Consider the following 18,610-nt stretch of genomic DNA (forward strand, 5'->3'; position numbering starts at 1 on the left):
GTGCAGCGTGGTAGGGCAGCCCGGCCTGGGCACCCCTGAGAGTACAGGGATCATACAATCCCCGAGCACCTCTGCTCCGGGTGTGCGCTTGCAGCAGCCCTGCAGCAATGCCCTCGGTGTTTGCAGCCCGTGCAAGCTTGCACGCAGCGGGAGCTCGGTGCCTAGAATTGGGGGGCGGTGGGCGTGGCCGCGCTCCCTCGCGCCTTCTCCCGCCCAGGCAATCCCGGGAACGTTCTGAAAAGTATCCAAAAGTTCTGCGCCGCGCGCGCGCAAAAAGGAAAAAAAAAAACAAAAACGGGCACAACCCCCCACCACTCTTGTGCGTTGCGAGTCCCGACCTCGCCACTCCAGCTGCGCCTCCGGCTGCAGCGCGTACGCCTCCCGCGCCTCCTTCTCGGGAGCCTTGCCGTCGGCTGGGTGCTCCCCTTGCAGCCACCGGAGAGTCCCTGCGCTTCTCCTTGGGGCACCATGCCCAACGACGACGCATACAGCAAGCCTTCGCCACCGTCGGAAGCCCCGCACGCCCCTGGGGCACCACCGCAGGGCAAGGCCGGGGGCTTCGGCAAAGCGGCCGGGGGCTTCGGCAAAGCGGCCGGGGCGCTGCTCGGGACCACAGGCGGCGCGGGCGCCGGGGGCAGCGGCGGCTGCGGCGGCTCAGGCTCGGGGGCGTCGGGCATGGGCGCCGCCGCGAGCAAGAAGTCCCCGCGGCTGCCCAAGTGCGCGCGGTGCAGGAACCACGGCTACGCGTCGCCGCTCAAGGGCCACAAACGCTTCTGCATGTGGCGGGAGTGCCAGTGCAAGAAATGCAACCTGATCGCAGAGAGACAGCGCGTGATGGCCGCGCAGGTGAGTGCGGGCGCCCCGGAACCGGGGTTCAGCCCGGAACTTTTTGGGTAAAGCCCCTCGGACCAAGCGGGCGCCACGCGAGGCGCGGGTTCGGGAAGAAGGCGGCGGTGCTTCCCGAGAGCCGCGGCGCGCTCGGGGCCCGGGCTTCCAGCCACGTGCGGACGCCGCTCTCGGAGGGCCGGGACTCCTCTCCGGTCCCGCAGACGGAGCAGGGAGGTGCGGGGTTTGCTCCGGCGGCTCCGGATCCTTGACCCCTCCCTCCAGCAGGAGTTGTGGGGTTCGCCCCCTCGGGGGTCCCGAGGATCCCCAGGATGTCTGATTTCCCTTTCAGAGCTGAGAGTTGCGGGGTTCGCACTGCTGGGGAAGGGTCCCCGGGATCTTCGACCCCGCTTCTGGCAGAGAGTTTCGCGGTTTGCGCCTTCGGGGGTCCCCGGGATCTCTGACCTCGCTCTCTGAGCAGAGTTGGGGGGTTTGCCCCCTCGTGGTTCAGTGGGATCCCTGACTCCGCCTCGAGCAGGGAGGTGCGCCTAATATTAGAGAGGGTGCCCGCTCTGGCTACTGGTTAGGGCGAAGCGGAGACCCGGCTGGCTGCTGCTTATCCGCATAACGCGTCGAGAGGCTTTGTTTTTCTGGAAAAGGCGCTGTAACGGACGCCAGCGTGGCGTGGTCCTCGTTGTGCTCTTGGCGCACTTTTCGTATTCGCCCCGGTGGATCCAGGTTGAGTGTCTCAGCCATTTTGAGCACTACGGAAATTTCATTAGCCTTTTAAAATTTGCTGTCTCCACCGAAGTTATTAAAGTACACATTACTTTGAGTGTGTTATAAAACACAGCTAAGAATTTTTTAAAATGTACGCAGAGGAGTAAATGCAAGAATTTGAGGTTTTGTTCATGGAGTGTGTTAGTTTTTTAAAGCGTCCTAAGCTGGGCAGTAATTTAGCACCTTCACGGAAATAGTTAACGTCGTTGGTATCCGAAAATGAGTTTTAGAAGAGAATAATATACATTCTTTCCCGCTAAAAGTTGTTTCATACTTTTAAAACAGGTTATTTAAAATGAAAAGGTACCAAAGAAATGTTTACTACGTGCTGCTTTTGGTTAGGAATGGGTAAATACCCCCCCACTGAAAATGATTTAGGTAAGATCCTTGAACAGGAGTGCACAAATGCTTAGAAATCATACTTTTTATGTACATCCAATTTTGAAATGTTTTAAACTAGATATATTTTGGCTTCACAGATTGCGAGTGCACTCATGGAAATATAGGTTGTTTTACTGAGTTTCTTTATAGATTTTTATCTTAATCTGTAATGGATGAAAAGAATACACTGAGTGTAGCATTAAAATGCATCACAATGAGTTTACTGAAAAAAAATACTTATGGACATTTAAATTGTATTTGTAGGTAGAAAAGTTTTCTGAACATTTAGCTGTTGGCTTTAATATTTAGTATGGAGAGTATGCTTGGGAGGGGAATTGTCCTCAAAATGTAATAAAAATATATATCCAAGTAGGGCCATTAATTTTGAATAAGCTGTATTAGTAGGCGTACTAACTTGGAAGGAGGATGTTTGCTTTGTTAAAAACAAAAGTAACTCAAGATTACTTTTATGGTATGAAATTTCACTATTTTCCACACCAGCAGGCTTGTGCTGTGCTAAATGAAATCCTTTAACATTCATGTAACAGGCATTCTAAAATAGTTTGAAATTGATCTTAGATCTGACTCTAAAACAATTGCATTTTAAATCAATTGCCCCACCTTCCCCATTTAAATAACATTTCCTAAGAACGCTTGAGAGGTCTTTGTAAAAGTGTTTTAAGTTTATGGACTATGTAATGTCCTGTATGTTTTGTGCATGCATGGGATTCGTGTAAACCAGGGTATAAGTTTGCATTGACATACTTCACAAGTTCATGGGTACTCTTTTAAAAAATATGTGGTCAAATCTTTAATATTCTGTTCCTAAACTTCTTGGTTAGTAAGAGAAAATTCAAGAATTAAGCTTAATTATTTAATCTTAATTGATTATTCAAGGATTTTTTAAAGTTGAAGACTCCTCTTGTTATGAGTAAAATTACTTCCAAATTAATCATTTTTCTAAATTTGGACTACGGTATTCCTAAGACAATGTGTAAATTGTAGTTGTGTTTCTGGTTTACCGTTTTGATTTCAACTTTTGGCTTGTATTTGGGCCTCTGAGGTACAGGTGCTTCCCTTTCTCATTTCATTATTACCAATGGTCAGTTTCAACAGAAAGTCTCCATTTTTGTTATTTGTAGTAAGCCAAAATAGAATTTATTTTCCTGACACCTCTTTTTTCAACCTTAAACAATGTTATTTAAAAGAAGAGGGACCATGAGGAGTGTCTTAGGTATGCTGGGTCCTTTCCAGCCCCCACTTGCATCTCCTTCCCTCCTGCCTGGAATATGGAACATGTCGTCTCCCTTTCTCTCCACCTCCAGCCTCTCTCTCCTGAGACTCCAGCGCCGTATTCCAGCCCCCTTTTCCCCATTACTTCTGTATGTGCTCCCTCCCCCACAGAGAACAGGGCTCTGCAAGGTTTCCCGAGCAGCCCCTGCCTTCCCTGCCTACCCTGCTCCCTTATTCCGGGTTGTTCTGCCCCTTCATCCTTGCCCGTCAAGCCCCACTCATCCTATTCTTCAAGGCCCTGTTCCAGTACCACCTGCAGCTTATACTTACACTTAAAGCCGTTTCTGCCTGAGTTTCTTCTGGAGGATCCGTGTATGCCTGTCCTGTGGTGTTTACCACGTTTTGTCTTGAGTTGCAGTTGCATGTTTGCCTGTTTCCTGCTTCTCCTTGTAAACAGTGAGTACCTTGGGATCTAATCCAACCTTACTGTATCTTGCTGGTCGCTGTTCCCAGTACAGCAGCCTTTGACACATCTGTGGAAGGAAAGAGTGAGTGATCCCATTCTCCTTCCTTCCCAGTCTGTCAGTGCTGGCTTCTACTCATGTTGAATGCCTCTGCTGACTCTGCAGCTTCTCCTCATCCAGCCTTTCCCGCCACTCTACATACTCACTTCTTTAAGGGACATTTTTTGTGCGCTTTTACTGTGGGCCAGGGACTCTGGCTCGAAACCATTTCTCAGCTTTGGCTGCATCTCAGAGTTACCTGCGTAGCTTTAAAAAGCAAGGAGGGATTCACCCTGGGGTGGGTGGGGCTTCCGTGGCTTTGGCAAAGCTGCACTGAGTGACTCTGGGGTGCTGGAGGGTGACCCACTGCCCTGTGCTTCCAGGTGGCCCTGAGACGGCAGCAGGCCCAGGAGGAGGAATTGGGCATCAGCCACCCCATCCCGCTGCCCAGCGCGGCTGAGCTGCTCATCAAGAGGGAGAACGACAGCAGCACCCCATGCCTGATGACTGAGGGCAGCAGCACCTCGCAGACCCCACCGGCCAGCACCCCGACCATGGCAGCACCAGGTAACCCTGTGGCTGGGATGGAGGGCTGAAAGACATAGAGTCTCGGGAAGGTCCTGAGCCCCAAAGCACATTCAGAGCTGAGAGGTTTCTTAAAAGATCCTCCCTTCTGAAGGTCTGTTTTTGACGGCCTCACAAAGGAGGTGGGCCTCAATTCTGAAACCAGAAGTTTGACGGCTTCACTTTTCTGTTGGTTATTTGTCAAGGCTGAATCTGGACAGAGTCAGAATCACAGAATGCCAGAGAAGTGAGAGTCCAGATTTCATCTCAGTCAGCCCCTTCCATTTGTGGGTCCTCTTGGTGGGAGCTAAAGATCCTTGTTTCCTAGAATGAAAGTCCATTTCTCTGGAAAGGACTGCAATCTATTTGGGGAGAGTGTCTATAAAAGCCAAATCCTATGTGTCAGCTATCAGTGGATACTGGAATTGAGGCAAGGCGTGTCCATTGGCTTAAATTCTCTCCCATGTACTAAGATTTCACCAGGGGCTGCATGTATGCTGATTCATTTCATTTCATTCTTAGAAGAAGGAGGTATTAATCCTATTTTATACCATGGGAAAATTGAGGTATAAAAATTTTAAGTGACTGGCTGCATCTGAAGAACTAGAAAGTGTCTGAATTGGTCCATCTGTCTTCAGAGCTCACTATGCTTACTGCACTGGGTCTCCAAATTACCTCAATAATTAGGTATTCTAGAGCTGCACTGTCCAGTATGGAAACCCTTAGCCACATTTGGCTATTTAAGTTGATTACAGTGAAATAAAATTAAAATATTCATCGAAAGAAGATATACAAATGGTCAAAAGCCCAAGGAAAGATGCTTGATATCATTAGTCATTAGAGAAATGCAAATCAAAACTATAATGAGATACCACCTCACACCCATTAGGATGACTACTATCAAAAAAACAGAAAATAACAATATTGGTGAGGATGTGGGGAAATTGGGGCTTTTGTGCACAGTTGGTAGGAATGTAAAATGGTACAGCTGCTATGGAAAACAGTATGGTGGTTTCTCAAAAATTAAAAATAGAATTACCACATGATCCAGCCATTCTACTTCTGAGTACATACCCAAAAGAATAGAAAACAGCGTCTTAAAGAGATATTTGTATATCCATGTTCATAGCAGCATTATTCACAATAGCTAAAATGTGGAAGCAACTCAAGTGTCCACTGACAGATGAATGGTAAGCACAATGTGGTAAAAAATTACTTAGCCTTGAAGAGGAGGGAAATTTTGACACATGCTACAATGTGGATGAACCTTGAGGACATTACGCTAAGTGAGACAAGCCAGTCACAAAAACACAAATACTGTATGATTCCACTTATACTTAGAGTAGTCAAAATCAGAGAGACAGAAGGTAGAATGGTGGTTGTCAGGGGCTGGGGGCAGGGGGGAGTAGAGAGTTATTGTTTCATGAGTATAGGGTTTCAGTTTTACAAGACGGAAAGAGCTATGGAGATGGATGGTGGTGATGGTTGCACAACATTATGAATGTAGTTAATACCACTGAACTGTGCACTTAAAGATGGTTAAGATGGTAAATTTCATGTTGCGTGTATTTTAACCACAATAAAACATAAAATTAAAAAAATTTAAACATTTCATTCCTCAGTTGCACTAACCATATTTCAGGTGCTCAACAGGCACATATATAGCTAAGGCCTGCCATATTGGAAAGTGTGCATTTCCATTTCTCACAAAGTTCTATTTAATGGCACTGGTCTAGAATGCAGGGGCTCTAAGAAATCCACCAGACAAAGATCTGTGACATCCTGTTGGCAAATGAAGACATATATTTCATATTAGACACATGTGCCGAGGTTCACAGAATCTTTTGAGCCTTCTAAGCCTCCATGAAATGGAACCTTGCAGTGCGGTTCCTCTTAAGTAAGCTTTTCATGAGGTACTCAGTTTGCTGCGCTTAACCACCGGGCTAAAGTTGTCAGCTGCCTAGCTGTCACTATCTAGCTGTGCAACTTTAGACAACTCACTTTAGCTCTCTGGTCCTGTTGTTTCCTCTTCTCAAAAATGAGGGATGAGGTCTTTGAGGCTTTTGAAGATTCTAGGAGCCTTGACCATTATAAAGAAGAAGGTTAGCGGGCACCAAAGAAGGCAGGTCAGAGATAGACTTGTAATCTCTGCTGCAGCTCGGTGTGTCTGTGTATCTGTCCCTGTGTGTGTTACTGGGGCTACAGATTCTGTAGCTAACAAAGGGAATGGTATTATTTTCTTTTTTTTTTTAGCTCAGTTGCTCATAATATATATTTACAGCAGTTTCTAAACTTTCCTCCTTTTCTTAAGAAGGAAGGAGTGTATCTGTCAGAAATATGATTCCTGCACTTTGGGATTTTAAGCTGTGTGTAAGGTTAATTACCAAATACTACCAGGTCAGGGCAGACCTGGTGGATTCAGCTGGAGGGACTGATAGGGGATGTTCCAGAGGAGTAAAGAGGGGAGTAACTCATTTGATGTTCACACACATCTTATAAAGTAGGAATTATTATTCCTATTTACAGATAAGGAAGCCAGTGGTAAGGAAACTGCCCCAGAATAAAGCTGAATTAAGCTGGGATTCAGCCTAGGTCTGTCTGGTCCCAAAGCCCATGAATTTCTTCACCTGCCTGTGAAGTGAGGCTGTGGGAATAGTTGCCGTGTTTCCTTGGAAAATGGACAGTTATGATTAGAGGTTATGGTTTAATTCTCAGAAGGGATTTAGGGCTGATGGGCAAATAGGAACACTGTTAGGGGCAGCGCCATTCTTGGCTGGCATGGAAGGTTGCAGCCACTGGTCTTCACGGGGAGAAATACAGGGACAGGCCCGTGATGGATAAATGTCAACGCTGGGCATCTGGTAGGGAACCACAGGTGAACTTGGTGTAGCCTGCTGTCCGGCATTGCACCGCAGTGGAAGGGGTGTCAGAGTCTGATAGCATACCCCAAGATAGCGAAGCCTTAGAGGAGGATTTCAGGACAGACGGAGTTCAGAATGACAAAGAAGTTCTCGCGGGGCATTTCAGAGCGGTGATAGGGAAAGTTACAAATAGAAGCAGCAGGGGAGCATGATAGAAGGTTCAGGGTCAAGGAGGATGTGACCGGATTCCCTTCGTTGCTTCTGGAGCTGATAGACCTTGGAGTCATTTTGGAGTCTTGAACCAACACTCCAAGGGAGCGGAGTGTGGAAGCCAGCAGTATGTGTCGCTCCTGTGCTCACGTATGGGCGGGGAGGCTATGCCTGCCCAAGAAAGGTGGGCCAGCTCTTCTTGGTGGGGCAGGAGCCTCATCCATCATCATTACTCAGGACTTCCACCAAAGCTCTTGAGTTGGGATCGTTAACTTCCGGACTGGGCTGGGACTTGAACACGAGAAAAACAGAAATGCCAGTAGAATTAAACTATGTAATGTAAAGAGGGAGAAAGACAGAAAGGGCAGTGAAGGGGCGGGAGGGAGGGGGGAAGAGAGGGGGAGAGAGACAGAAGCAGTGACAAGACAGATTGGCTAAAGAGTGTTCCTCAAGTTTTATGCAGCACAGTGGGCCCAACTTCCTGCATAGCGGGCTGCTAACAAACATGTAGCTTGTATTAAATTTCCAGAGATAAGGATTTCTTTAAAAGAACATTTAACTTTATGCAGGTAAACGGTAAACATTTATAGAGTACAAAACACATTCAACGAATATGTTCCAATCCAATCCCAATCTCTTTGTTATCCCAGGATTGATTACAAGCTGCATGTGCAAGCTTGTGTGTCTATCGTTTTCATATGTGTGTATGTGTATATATAATTTATATATTTAACATATTGGGAGTGTATTGTTCCCACTCGTGTGTAATTTTTATTTTTTTCATTTAAAACTGGAGTTTTTTAATGGCCTAGTATTCCATTATATCGATGTGGAAGGCTTGGATTCGCAGTTACCTCGTGAGAGGTTGTAGCAGTTGTCATGGGATAGTGCAGCCCACCAACCTGGCTTCCACGGGGGCGGGTTGCTCACCTTCTCCTTCACATACCTGATGTTGAGTGTCTGCAAGGGCAGTGGTTTAGTGAAGTCCAGCAGATGTTTATGTCCTTGAGGCTTCTTCGTTATCTCCTTTTGGCTCCTGAAAGTGCCAAAAGTGAGAGTGAGAAATGCCCGAGAATTATTGCTGAGATTACTGGCCGAGTTCTAAGGCCACTGTGAAGGAAATTGGGTTTACCAAGCTGTTGTTTGATCTCTTGGAGAGCGGATCCCTCTGAGTAGGACAACACCTTAGAAGAAAGTCTCTACGATCCTTAGCCAAAGATTGGCCAAGATGGATCAAAACACTGCCTGACGATTCCTCCCACAATGGGTATAAAATATTTTTGTTGTTATTTTCATCTATGATTGCGGGTGTTACTGTGAAGGAACAACCTTTTGAAGAAATGCCCTATTCATTGCTGTCTCTTATACTGGCAGGATCAGATATGCTAACAGGTGCTCTATCGATTAGCAAATGGTTTCTTCCCAGCCATTTTGGGTCACCTGGAAAAAAGGGTCAGCACTTTCGGTTATAAATGACAGTGAATTAATAGCAACTTCAGCATTATTTCTGTGGTTTTACTTTTTAAATTTTAGCTTCCTAGATATATATTTTTTATTTTGAAAGTTATCAACTGACTTAAAAAATCTCATAGGCATTCCTCCTCTTTGAAATTTGGGCTCCTCGTTTTATTTTATATTCTGCTTTTCCTTCAGCCTCCTATGCAGCAAGTAGAATGCCATTTTATCCAGTGCTCACGCTGAGGTCCGCATAGTTCTCTGCCTCTCCTTTTCTGTGCAGGGCTGTTAGATGAAGGGCTGCATTGTAGAGAATTCGGTTCTGCATACGTGTCCTTTGTAAGTAAAGACCTGAATGTTATCTCCTGGGGCCTCCCTTCTGGAGCACCCTGGGCTTCCACACACACTCACGTTCGCACTCCTCCACATCAAGCCGCCTCCTGCCATCTCAGGCCTCCCCCCGGCGCCCACGGCCTGCTTTCACTCACCTTTCCCCTGTTGGAAGGGTCAGCCAGGTCTGCATCTGATAATGGCGGGACCCCCTCCTTCACTTCTCTTCTTTAGCAGTAATTCCACTTCAGCACAGAGAGAGAGCTCATGCCGGTAGGGCACACATGCCGTCCTGGTTATGTGCCTTTGAAGGGCTTAAATGCTTTACAAGCACGCAGTGTGGTAGTTTGAAAATGGAATAATGTCCCCATGCAGTTTTTACCAGTAAGAAATGTGACTGAGGAGCTAACAATTGAAGATGTTGAATTAAGTTTCTTAAAAGTAAACTTTATTCATTGGAGAAGTTACAGATTTACAGCAAAATTGAGAGGAAGGTACGGAGATTTCCCATACACCCCCTGCCTGCACACAGGCACACCTCTCCCATTATCAGCATCCCCCGCCAGAGGTACATTTGTTACAATTGATGACCCACATGGACACACCGTAATCACCCAGAGTCCATAGTTTACATTAGGGTTCAACTGTTGGCGTTGTACATTCTGTGAGTTTAGAGAAATTAATGATGACGTGTGTCCATCATTATAGTAGCACACAGAGTAGTTGTGCTGCCCTAAAATCTTCTGTGGAGTTATTTAAATTTGAAATATTTCAGTTTTTATCTTTGCAGTTTTCCATGTTGTACAGAAAGAAGCATTTCAAATGAAGCACCAAAACATTTTATCCAAGTTAGTTTGAGAGTTGATGTTTGGAGCATTCTGGCTACTTACATGAGATGAGCTCCATTTGATTTTAGACAGAGCTCTCAATTTCAAGTAGAATAGAGGATGTGGAGATTAGGTTTAAAAAGGCCTTCAGATAGAAGCATTCCCCAATTTTACTTTCAGAGTCAAAGAAATTTCTAGGATGTTTAACAAAACAAATCTCCTTAAACTGAAGCAAGAGTTGGAGGCTTGAATGAAAGAAAACACTTAAGATTAATACTACTGATCATTTTGATAGCCTAGTGTTTTAAATAGCGTCTCAGTCAATTTTATTTATTCCAAGGGAAGTCTGTGCTTACGTGTCAAATATAGCAGTTAACCGACCTGATAGAAATTCTCTGTAGACAGTATTTCTGTGAAGAAGTTAAAACGACAAAGTACATAGGAAGTAGCCTACTGGTCTACCTTGGCTAGAAAGGAAATTTGGAAAACATCTAGACCCACCAAAAAAGGTAAATACAGGGTTTAAAGTCACAAATTATTTTTTTTTAATTGAAGTATAGTTGACTTACAATATATGTATTTATTTATTTATTTATTTTTGGCTGCTTTGGGTCTTCGTTGCTGTGCACGGGCTTTCTCTAGTTGCGGCGAGCGGGGGCTACTCTTCGTTGCGGTGCGCGGGCTTCTCATTGCAGTGGCTTCTCTTGTTGCGGAGCACGGGCTCTAAGCGCGCAGGCTTCAGTAGTTGTGGCACACGGGCTCAGTAGTTGTGGCTCGCAGGCTCCAGAGCGCAGGCTCAGTAATTGTGGCGCATGGGCCCAGTTGCTCCATGGCGTGTGGGATCTTCCTGGACCAGGGCTTGAACCTGTGTCCCCTGCATTGGCAGGCAGTTTCCTAACCACTGCGCCACCAGGGAAGCCCTTGACTTACAATATTATTAATTTCAGGTGTACAACATATTTTTATAGATTATACTCCATTTAAAGTTATTACAAAATAATGGCTATATTTTCCTGTGCTGTACAATAACAAGTTAGTTTTATAACAGCATATGTAAAAGACAAAGAAACATTTGATTGGTTTACACCTCTGTCTGCTTTGTGAAAGTGTAATCTTAAGGGCAGGGATTGCATTTTTTATTCATCATGTACTCATGTGCATAGTACAGTACCTGGCTTTGTAGCATGTGGTCAGTAAACCTTTGCTGAATAAATGAATAGTGATGGTTAAATTTGAAGTTGTGTTTTAAAACACTCTGTTAGTGATCATGAACCCACCTGCAGATATCAGAGTAAAATCACTGATGTTCAATCTGCATTTTTTGTGATTTTTTTTAAATGTATCTGAATTTTTTAAATGACTAAAAATTCAAATGTAGTTTAACAGCCTAAGGTGAAATTCATATACTATATACTTCATCTACTTAAAGTGTACAATTCAGTGTTTTCTGGTAAATTCACAGAGCTGTGCCACCGTCCCTGGAATCTAGTTGTGGAACATTTTTATCTCCTCCTAAAAGAAACTCTGTACCATTAGTAGTCACCCTCCATCTGCTCCCACACTGGGGTCATAGGCGACCTCTTTAACTTAGCCTCAGGTTTGCAAGGTTTACCCCTGTTGTAGTATGTATTTATTATTCCTTTTTTAAAACTAAATAATATTCCATTATATGGATAAATCATATTTTGGTTTTTTTCAGATGATGGACTTTTGGGTTACTTATGCTTTTTGGCTATTATGAGTAATGCTTCCATCACATTTTGGTACCAGTTTTTGTATGAATATGTGTTTTATTCTCTTGGGTATATATTAAAGAGTGGAATTGCTGAGTCATACAGTAACACTATGTTTAACCTTTTGAGGAACTGTCACAGTATTTTCCAAAGAGACTGCACTATTTTACTACATTCCCACCAGCAGTGTGTGAGGGCTCCAGAAGATTCGTACTGAAATTTTTTAGAATTAAAAGGTAAGATGCCTTCATCCTGTGAAGTTTTTAAAAAGTGAACAATAAGATGCCTTCATCCTGGCAAACACTAAAGATATAAAACCCAGTCAGTGTCTCTTTGATGACCACAAGTTTAGATCATGGAGGATTTTCTAGGTTTGCATTTTATTATCACTAGAAATATGTTAATATTCAGTCTTTTAAAAATTTCCTCTTTTCCCTCATTATCACATATACTTTGTAGTGAAAGGAATAGTGTTTGAGGAATTAAACCATAGAGGGACCTGGTGACAGATTTTCTTTGTTGTGTTATTGGCCCGTAGAAAACATTGGTTTGTTTCTGAAGGGCTTAAGCAACTTTTTAGACCTTGGGTGACAAGCATTTCCTCAGAACAAGGGAGAAGGAATTCTCTTGCCCTAGAAACTTGGCAAGAATAATTTTTATCTTTGGATTTCTGAAAATGGAAAACCGCCATCACTCCTGTGGAAAGTAGAAGAGAAAACCCGAGAGCTGATGAGAATAGACAGCTGTTCTTCACGTTGCCAGTTGGAAGAGGGTAGTTCATAGACTGTCTCAGAATTTACTGCCATAGTTATTCATAGCACTGGAAAACTTTTTTAGGTGGTGGGTGACACTAGGTATCACTGTAGTGCTGTACAGCCAGCCTTGTGTTTGCTGCCGTAGGAGACTTTTGGAATGTCAGAAGGCTCATCTGTGTCATCAGTTTCTCTTACCTGCTCCACTGTGTCCCCTGGAGTCCTTGACCCTTGGGTTCCTGGTTATCTGCTGGTTCAGGGATCCTGTCCGTTGACCACCCCCTCAGCCACCCACTACTCTTTGGATCTCGTGGATGCCCTTCTGTCCTATCTGTTGTTTTATTAGCTATCTTATTTTTAAAAGATTTTATTGTGGTAAAATATGCCTAACATAAAATGGACCATTTTAACCGTTTTTAAGTGCGCAGTTCAGTGGCATTAAGTACCTTCACAGTGTTGTTCAACCATCACCACCATCCATCTCCGGGACTTGTTTCATCTTCCCAAACTGAAACACTAAACCCACTGAGTGATAACTCCCCGTTCTCTCCCTCTCATTAACTTTTGGCTAAGGACAGCCTCTTCTGCTAATCCGCCTTTCTTGGCATTTGGAATCACCTGTAGACTCACATGAGATGATTCCTTTTATCTCGTCAACATCTGTTTTTTTCCTCTTACTTCTTCTCCCAGGCCCTCAATTTTTGCTTCATTGCTGACTTCTCTCTTTGTTCTATAGGCTAGTCGAATTTGTGCCTCTGGGGTAATGAGAACTCTGAAGTTGCTTAAAGGTCTGAGGTTAGTAGGGAAGGGGGCCCAGGGTAAGGCCAGCTGCCACCTGATGTGGGATACTGTGAATTCTGTACCTCTGCCAGGTGATCTGGACTCTGAGCCTAGGGGTGCTCTGTGTTGTGCCATGAAGCCAAGGGAGCGGAGTGAGGGTACCTCTGGGGCCCCTGGGGCTCTGGCTGCTGTCTCACTGGTTCTTGACTTGTCAGGGTTCCTTTTGCCTTGGTCACAAGCAACTCTGTAAGTGCAGGTCTGAATTTCTGTCTCAGCCTCAAGGTGTCTTACTTTTCAACTTATAAAAAAATTCCCCTAAGAAAATTCACATACATATTGCTCCCAAATTACATTGCAAACCCAGTTTCCTCTGGTCTCTTATGTCTGTTAGTAGACTTCACAATCACTAACCCAGTCTTAGTGTACAGTACCACTGAGCATGCATTTCAGAAAAAAATGCACAAGAAACTCTGAAAGTAGCCTATAAACAGCTGGTTTGTTGTCAGAAGAAAATACTGATTCAGTATTCTAGTAACAGCACATTTTCTGATGTTTATGGGCAGTGAGAGTTCTCGGAAATTCCTTCAGCCACCCAATGTCAGCTCAGTCCAGTGTGTACTAACAGCTGACTCTCGGTGTTGATCTCAGCACTTATAAAACTACTCCCTATTTTTACATCACCCTTTAACTCTGATCCTGAGGTTGGGGGGGTTTATCTAAAATACAGTATATACATTAATTCAGGGAGGCAGATTGGATTCATCAAACACTAATAACTGTTTGCTGAACTGAGTTGCATTCATCTTTGCTGGTGAGTCTGCTGTCTGGGCCAGAGTCCCTCCCTCCCTTTTTCCCTTTCTTCCATCTGTGTTTCTATTTTATTTTTCGTTTATTCAACAAATATTCGTTGTGTGACTGCATTGGGTCAGACCCTTTTCCGGGCATGACGTATACAGCAGTGCCTAAAACGTCTGTCTTGTGGATCTTACAGGTCCAACAGGGGAGACAGTGGATAATCAGGTACAGCAGTGAGTGAGCAAGATGCTTTCAGAAAGTGAGCACTGTGGAGACAGAGTGATAAGACGCGTGTGTCTGAAGGGGTCGCGGCTGTCGACGTGGTGGTTAGGGAAAGAGGGCCTCTCTAAGGAGATGAAATCCGAGCTAGTCCCAAGGGACAATGAACCATTGCAGTCAAGGTCTGGGGGAAGAGCCTTCCAGGCAGGAGGTGCAGCAAGGTGAGACAGCGCTTAGAGCAGGAAGCAGACCAGTGTGATGGGTGCTGTGAGCAAGGGTGACGTCACTGGGGGCTGCGACTTGCTGCCTTGCAGGCCAGGGAAGGAGTTGGAATTTTATGGTGAGTGAGACGGGAAGTCATTGGAGTGTTGAAGCAGTGAATGCTGTGATCTGATTTACTCTCTTCAAAGGTCTCTGCTGCTGTGCGGAGTGTAGTTTGAAGGGGGAGCAAAGCAAAGACCGTGCAGTTGCGCAGGCAGAGGGGTGCTGCTTGCACTGGGGTGGTGACAGTAGAGACGGAAAGAAATGGTAGGACAGGAGGTCTATTTTAAGGTAATTTAGGTAGATGGTGTCCACGGCACTTCCTCCAGAGAGCTGCTGCCATGGCATTGCCAGCGCTAGGTTGCCATGGGGGCTTTACCAGTCTGAAAGGTAAAGCGCTGTACGTGGGTGCGGTCAGCAGAACAATGGCCCCCAGAGAGAGCTGCACCCTGGCTCCTGGGGCCTGTGAAGGTGTTACCTTCGTGGCAAAAGGGACTTTGCAGATGTGATGAAGTCAGGGATCTGGAGGTGGGGAGGTGATCCCGGATTCCAGGTGGGTCCATTCTAATGGCCTGAATCCTTGGACGTGGAGAACCTTTCCCAGCTGCCCCAGAGGTGTCACAACAGAAGATGCTGGGAAGTTTCAAAGCTGCAAAAAGACTTGACCGCTGTTGCTGGCTTCGAAGATGGAGGAAGGGGGCGCTGAGGCAAAGATTTCAGGAGTTCTCTAGAAGCTTGGAACAGCCCTCTGCCCAGTTAACACCTTGATTTTAGCCTGGAGAGACCTGGGCAGACGATGGGCCAACAAAACTGTAAGATAATAAATTTACGTTATTTTAAGCCGCTAGATTTATGGCAATTTGTCATACAGCAATAGAAAACAAATACGGTTGATATAGTTTATAATCCCCTTTTCCTTTGTTAGTGAGACTGAAATCTTTTCATACGTTAAAGGACCATTTATGCTTTTTCTATGAGCCATCTGTGTATGTCTTTTGCTCATTTTTTTAATTGAATCCCCTCTCCCCTATCTTGAAGTTCCTTATTTACTGTGGAGATTGGCCCTTTGTGATATGAGCTGCAGTTTCCCCCCACTGTTTGGTATTTCAAGCCAGGAGACTAGCTGAGACTAGCTGGGGACAGGCTGCAGAGGCCAGGAGCCCGACGACTGGCCCTGGTCACTGTCCTCTGTGGGCAGGCGGGGGAGCCTGTGGCTTGTCTGGTCCCCCATCTGCAGACCAGAGCCAAGTGGACCTGACATGTTCTGCACACTCTTCCAACCTCTGTCCTCATTCCAGTATAACCGTGGGCAGAGCTCAAGTTAAGCTAATGGCCTCAATGATTGAACCATTTCACACTCATGTCTGGTGCTGTGGTCTAGAGGTTCCAGTATTACTGTTTGGTATATGATAAGCCAGCTGAGGGATGGGATACACTCTCCATTCAGATATCCTGTTTACTAGAGACTAATCTTATTCTTACCAGTGTTACATGAAGTTATCGATAGAATGCACGTTACCCATCAACCCCTTCAAAATGATTTTACTGCTTCTTTGGTTGATGTTGAACACGTTCAGGGTCGTGCTTCCCCCAGGGTGAGGGTTAGTTGTTAGTACCGATTTCCAGATTGGTGCCAGATTAGTTAACAGATCAAGCAGTCTTATTAGTGCCAAATTTCCCCCTGAGAGAATGGTATGTGATAGTAGAAGCTTGATCAAAGGTCTTGAAGATTGAAGACACCTGGAAACAGTTTTGCTTTTTTTTAAATTTTATTTATTTATTTATTTATTTATTTATTTATGGCTGTGTTGGGTCTTCATTTCTGTGCGAGGGCTTTCTCTAGTTGCGGCGAGCAGGGGCTACTCTTCATTGCGGTGCGCGGGCCTCTCACTATCGCAGCCTCTCTTGTTGCGGAGCACAGGCTCCAGACGCGCAGGCTCAGTAGTTGTGGCTCACGGGCCTAGTTGCTCCGTGGCATGTGGGATCTTCCCAGACCAGGGCTCGAACCCGTGTCCCCTGCATTGGCAGGCAGGTTCTCAACCACTGCGCCACCAGGGAAGCCCAGTTTTGCTTTTATCTGGTTAACTTTATGCCTGGGTAGGAAGCTCCATGTCACTGAAAGAACCTAAGATCTAGAGTCCAAAGACCTGCCTGTTACTCATCACCTCTCCGATTTTGAGCAGTTCACTTAATTTCTGTGAGTGTCTGTTTCCTCATTTGTGAAATGGATAAAGTAATATTGCCTGCTCAGTTTATCTTGCAGAATCAGTGTGGTGCTTAACTAAGATTTTAACGTGAAAATTCTTTGTAAACTGTGACGAAGTACAGAAACATGCCATCAAACTCAAGTTTCAGATACTAAAATGAGGAACAGAGGAATGAGTCTGGATATGATCTACCCTATAGCCATAAACTAGGTGTTTTTTTTTGTTTCTTTCCTTTTTTTTTTTTCCCCCTCAAAAATCAAGCTACCTGACATAAGAATTGTGTCTCTGGGTAAGGAGTAGATAACGCATCACAGTTCCCGTACCCCAGGCCACACTCCAGCAGCCAGGAATCTCCAAGGCACATCTTAACACTCACACATCAGAGTATGAGTAAGCTTTCCCCTTCTTTTCTTGGCCTTGCTTTTCTTTTTGTTTTATTAATTGTACTGACATGTGTCTTTAGTGTTAGCCATCTCTTATCCTTTCTAAAAGGAGTAGGGAGGGTTGGATAACCACACAGCTACCCAGGACTCCGAGATGAGGAAGTTACCTTCAGCAAAACAGGTAACACACTGTCTGTATCTTGTTCCCCTCACAGTTTGGACAGAAGGCACACGATTTAGAGACCTTGGGTCCTGCGTGTCAGATGAAGAAGCAGGCGCGTCAGCCCAGACCGGGTGGGGGAGGGGAGGGGAGCCACAAGGACACAGTTCTAATACCTTCATATCGAATGCAGTGGATGGGAAGGAATTAACAAGCAGGAGCAATGTGCATGGTGCAGAATTCCTCATTAGCAAGTTGGAACGTGTCAGTGGCTGTCCCATGGCCTCCTACCCCGGGAGCTGCTGCCTCGTGGAGCCCCGGCCTCCACTGGGTGAGGCTGGTGGTCACCTCCCTTATCCCTCTCCCTCGTTTTTATCTGAGAGATGGAATTATTGAGTTACAGGGGAAAAGGAGGAAGAAGCACATCAAAGAATTTTCTGGTGGCTTTTGAATAAGGGCCCTTACTGGCTTAGGGCTGTTAGCTTTGGGTGTGCTGTTTTCATCATGAAGCACCTGGGGTTTGTTTTTCTCTAAAAGACGTAGATAAACTAGAGAGAATCTAGGGGAAGGGCAACAAAAATGATGTATGGCTTGGAGAGAAGGAGAATAACAGTCTATAAATATTTGAAAGGTAATATACAAAGAGGGAGAGACATTATTTACAGCAATGGAGAAGAGTTTGACAGGGAACAAAAGCTTGCATCTAGGAGCAAGGGAGAATTGGGTAGAACTGAAGAAACAGAGCATATAGTAAGGGTGATTAAGCAAAGAAATGTAATTCTCACATTAGTTTGCGTTGCCAGGAGCTAGTGTGGCAGGAATAAGGGGTGTTTCTCAAACTGAGGATCCACGCACGATTGTGAATAATGTTTTGTGATTCCTGTGTGTGAAGGGGGAGAGCGGGCAGTGCTTTATCCTTTGCCATCTGTGTGTGTAGTTTGTTTAATTCCCAATTCTTTGGCATTATGTTTTCAAAGGAGGTAATGATTGCAATACTGCTAGCTCTCATTTACTGAGTGTCTGCCTCATGCCAGGTATTGTCCTGGCTGCTTTGTTATTTATATTCTCATTTAATCTCTACAACAACTCTGTAAAATAGGAACTATTTTTCCACTTATAAGGAAGCAGGTTTAATAACATGCTTAAGATCACACGTATTTTAAGTGGTGGAGTTGGGATTCCAACCCGAGTCTGTGACTCACAGCCCATGCTCATGCCCTGTATTGGGCTCCATTACTCTGGTCATGATAGTAAGTTGGGACCCACTAGGTAGCCAGGTTACTAAGCTAGGTGAGCAGTTTGTATCCAGTTACAGAGGTAAGTAAAATAGTTGATGTCCAGAGTTCCTCTT

General features: G+C 45.1%; 1 protein-coding gene across 2 annotated transcripts in view; it reads left to right on the forward strand.

Moving 5' to 3' along the window:
* The first annotated feature begins 468 nt into the window (after positions 1-468).
* Positions 469-18,610, forward strand: part of DMRT1 (doublesex and mab-3 related transcription factor 1) — a 103,010-nt gene continuing 84,868 nt past the window's right edge. Inside the window, exons 1-3 of one of the 2 annotated variants that reach the window (XM_068552973.1) lie at positions 469-556; positions 617-846; positions 4,106-4,297. In XM_068552973.1, coding sequence (XP_068409074.1) covers positions 469-556; positions 617-846; positions 4,106-4,297 — 510 coding nt within the window. Of the gene's footprint in view, positions 847-4,105; positions 4,298-18,610 lie in introns of both variants that reach the window. The other variant, XM_068552972.1, reaches the window with a different exon arrangement.

This window comes from Eschrichtius robustus, chromosome 10 (genome assembly GCF_028021215.1).
Source record: "Eschrichtius robustus isolate mEscRob2 chromosome 10, mEscRob2.pri, whole genome shotgun sequence".
Taxonomy (NCBI): domain Eukaryota; kingdom Metazoa; phylum Chordata; class Mammalia; order Artiodactyla; family Eschrichtiidae; genus Eschrichtius; species Eschrichtius robustus.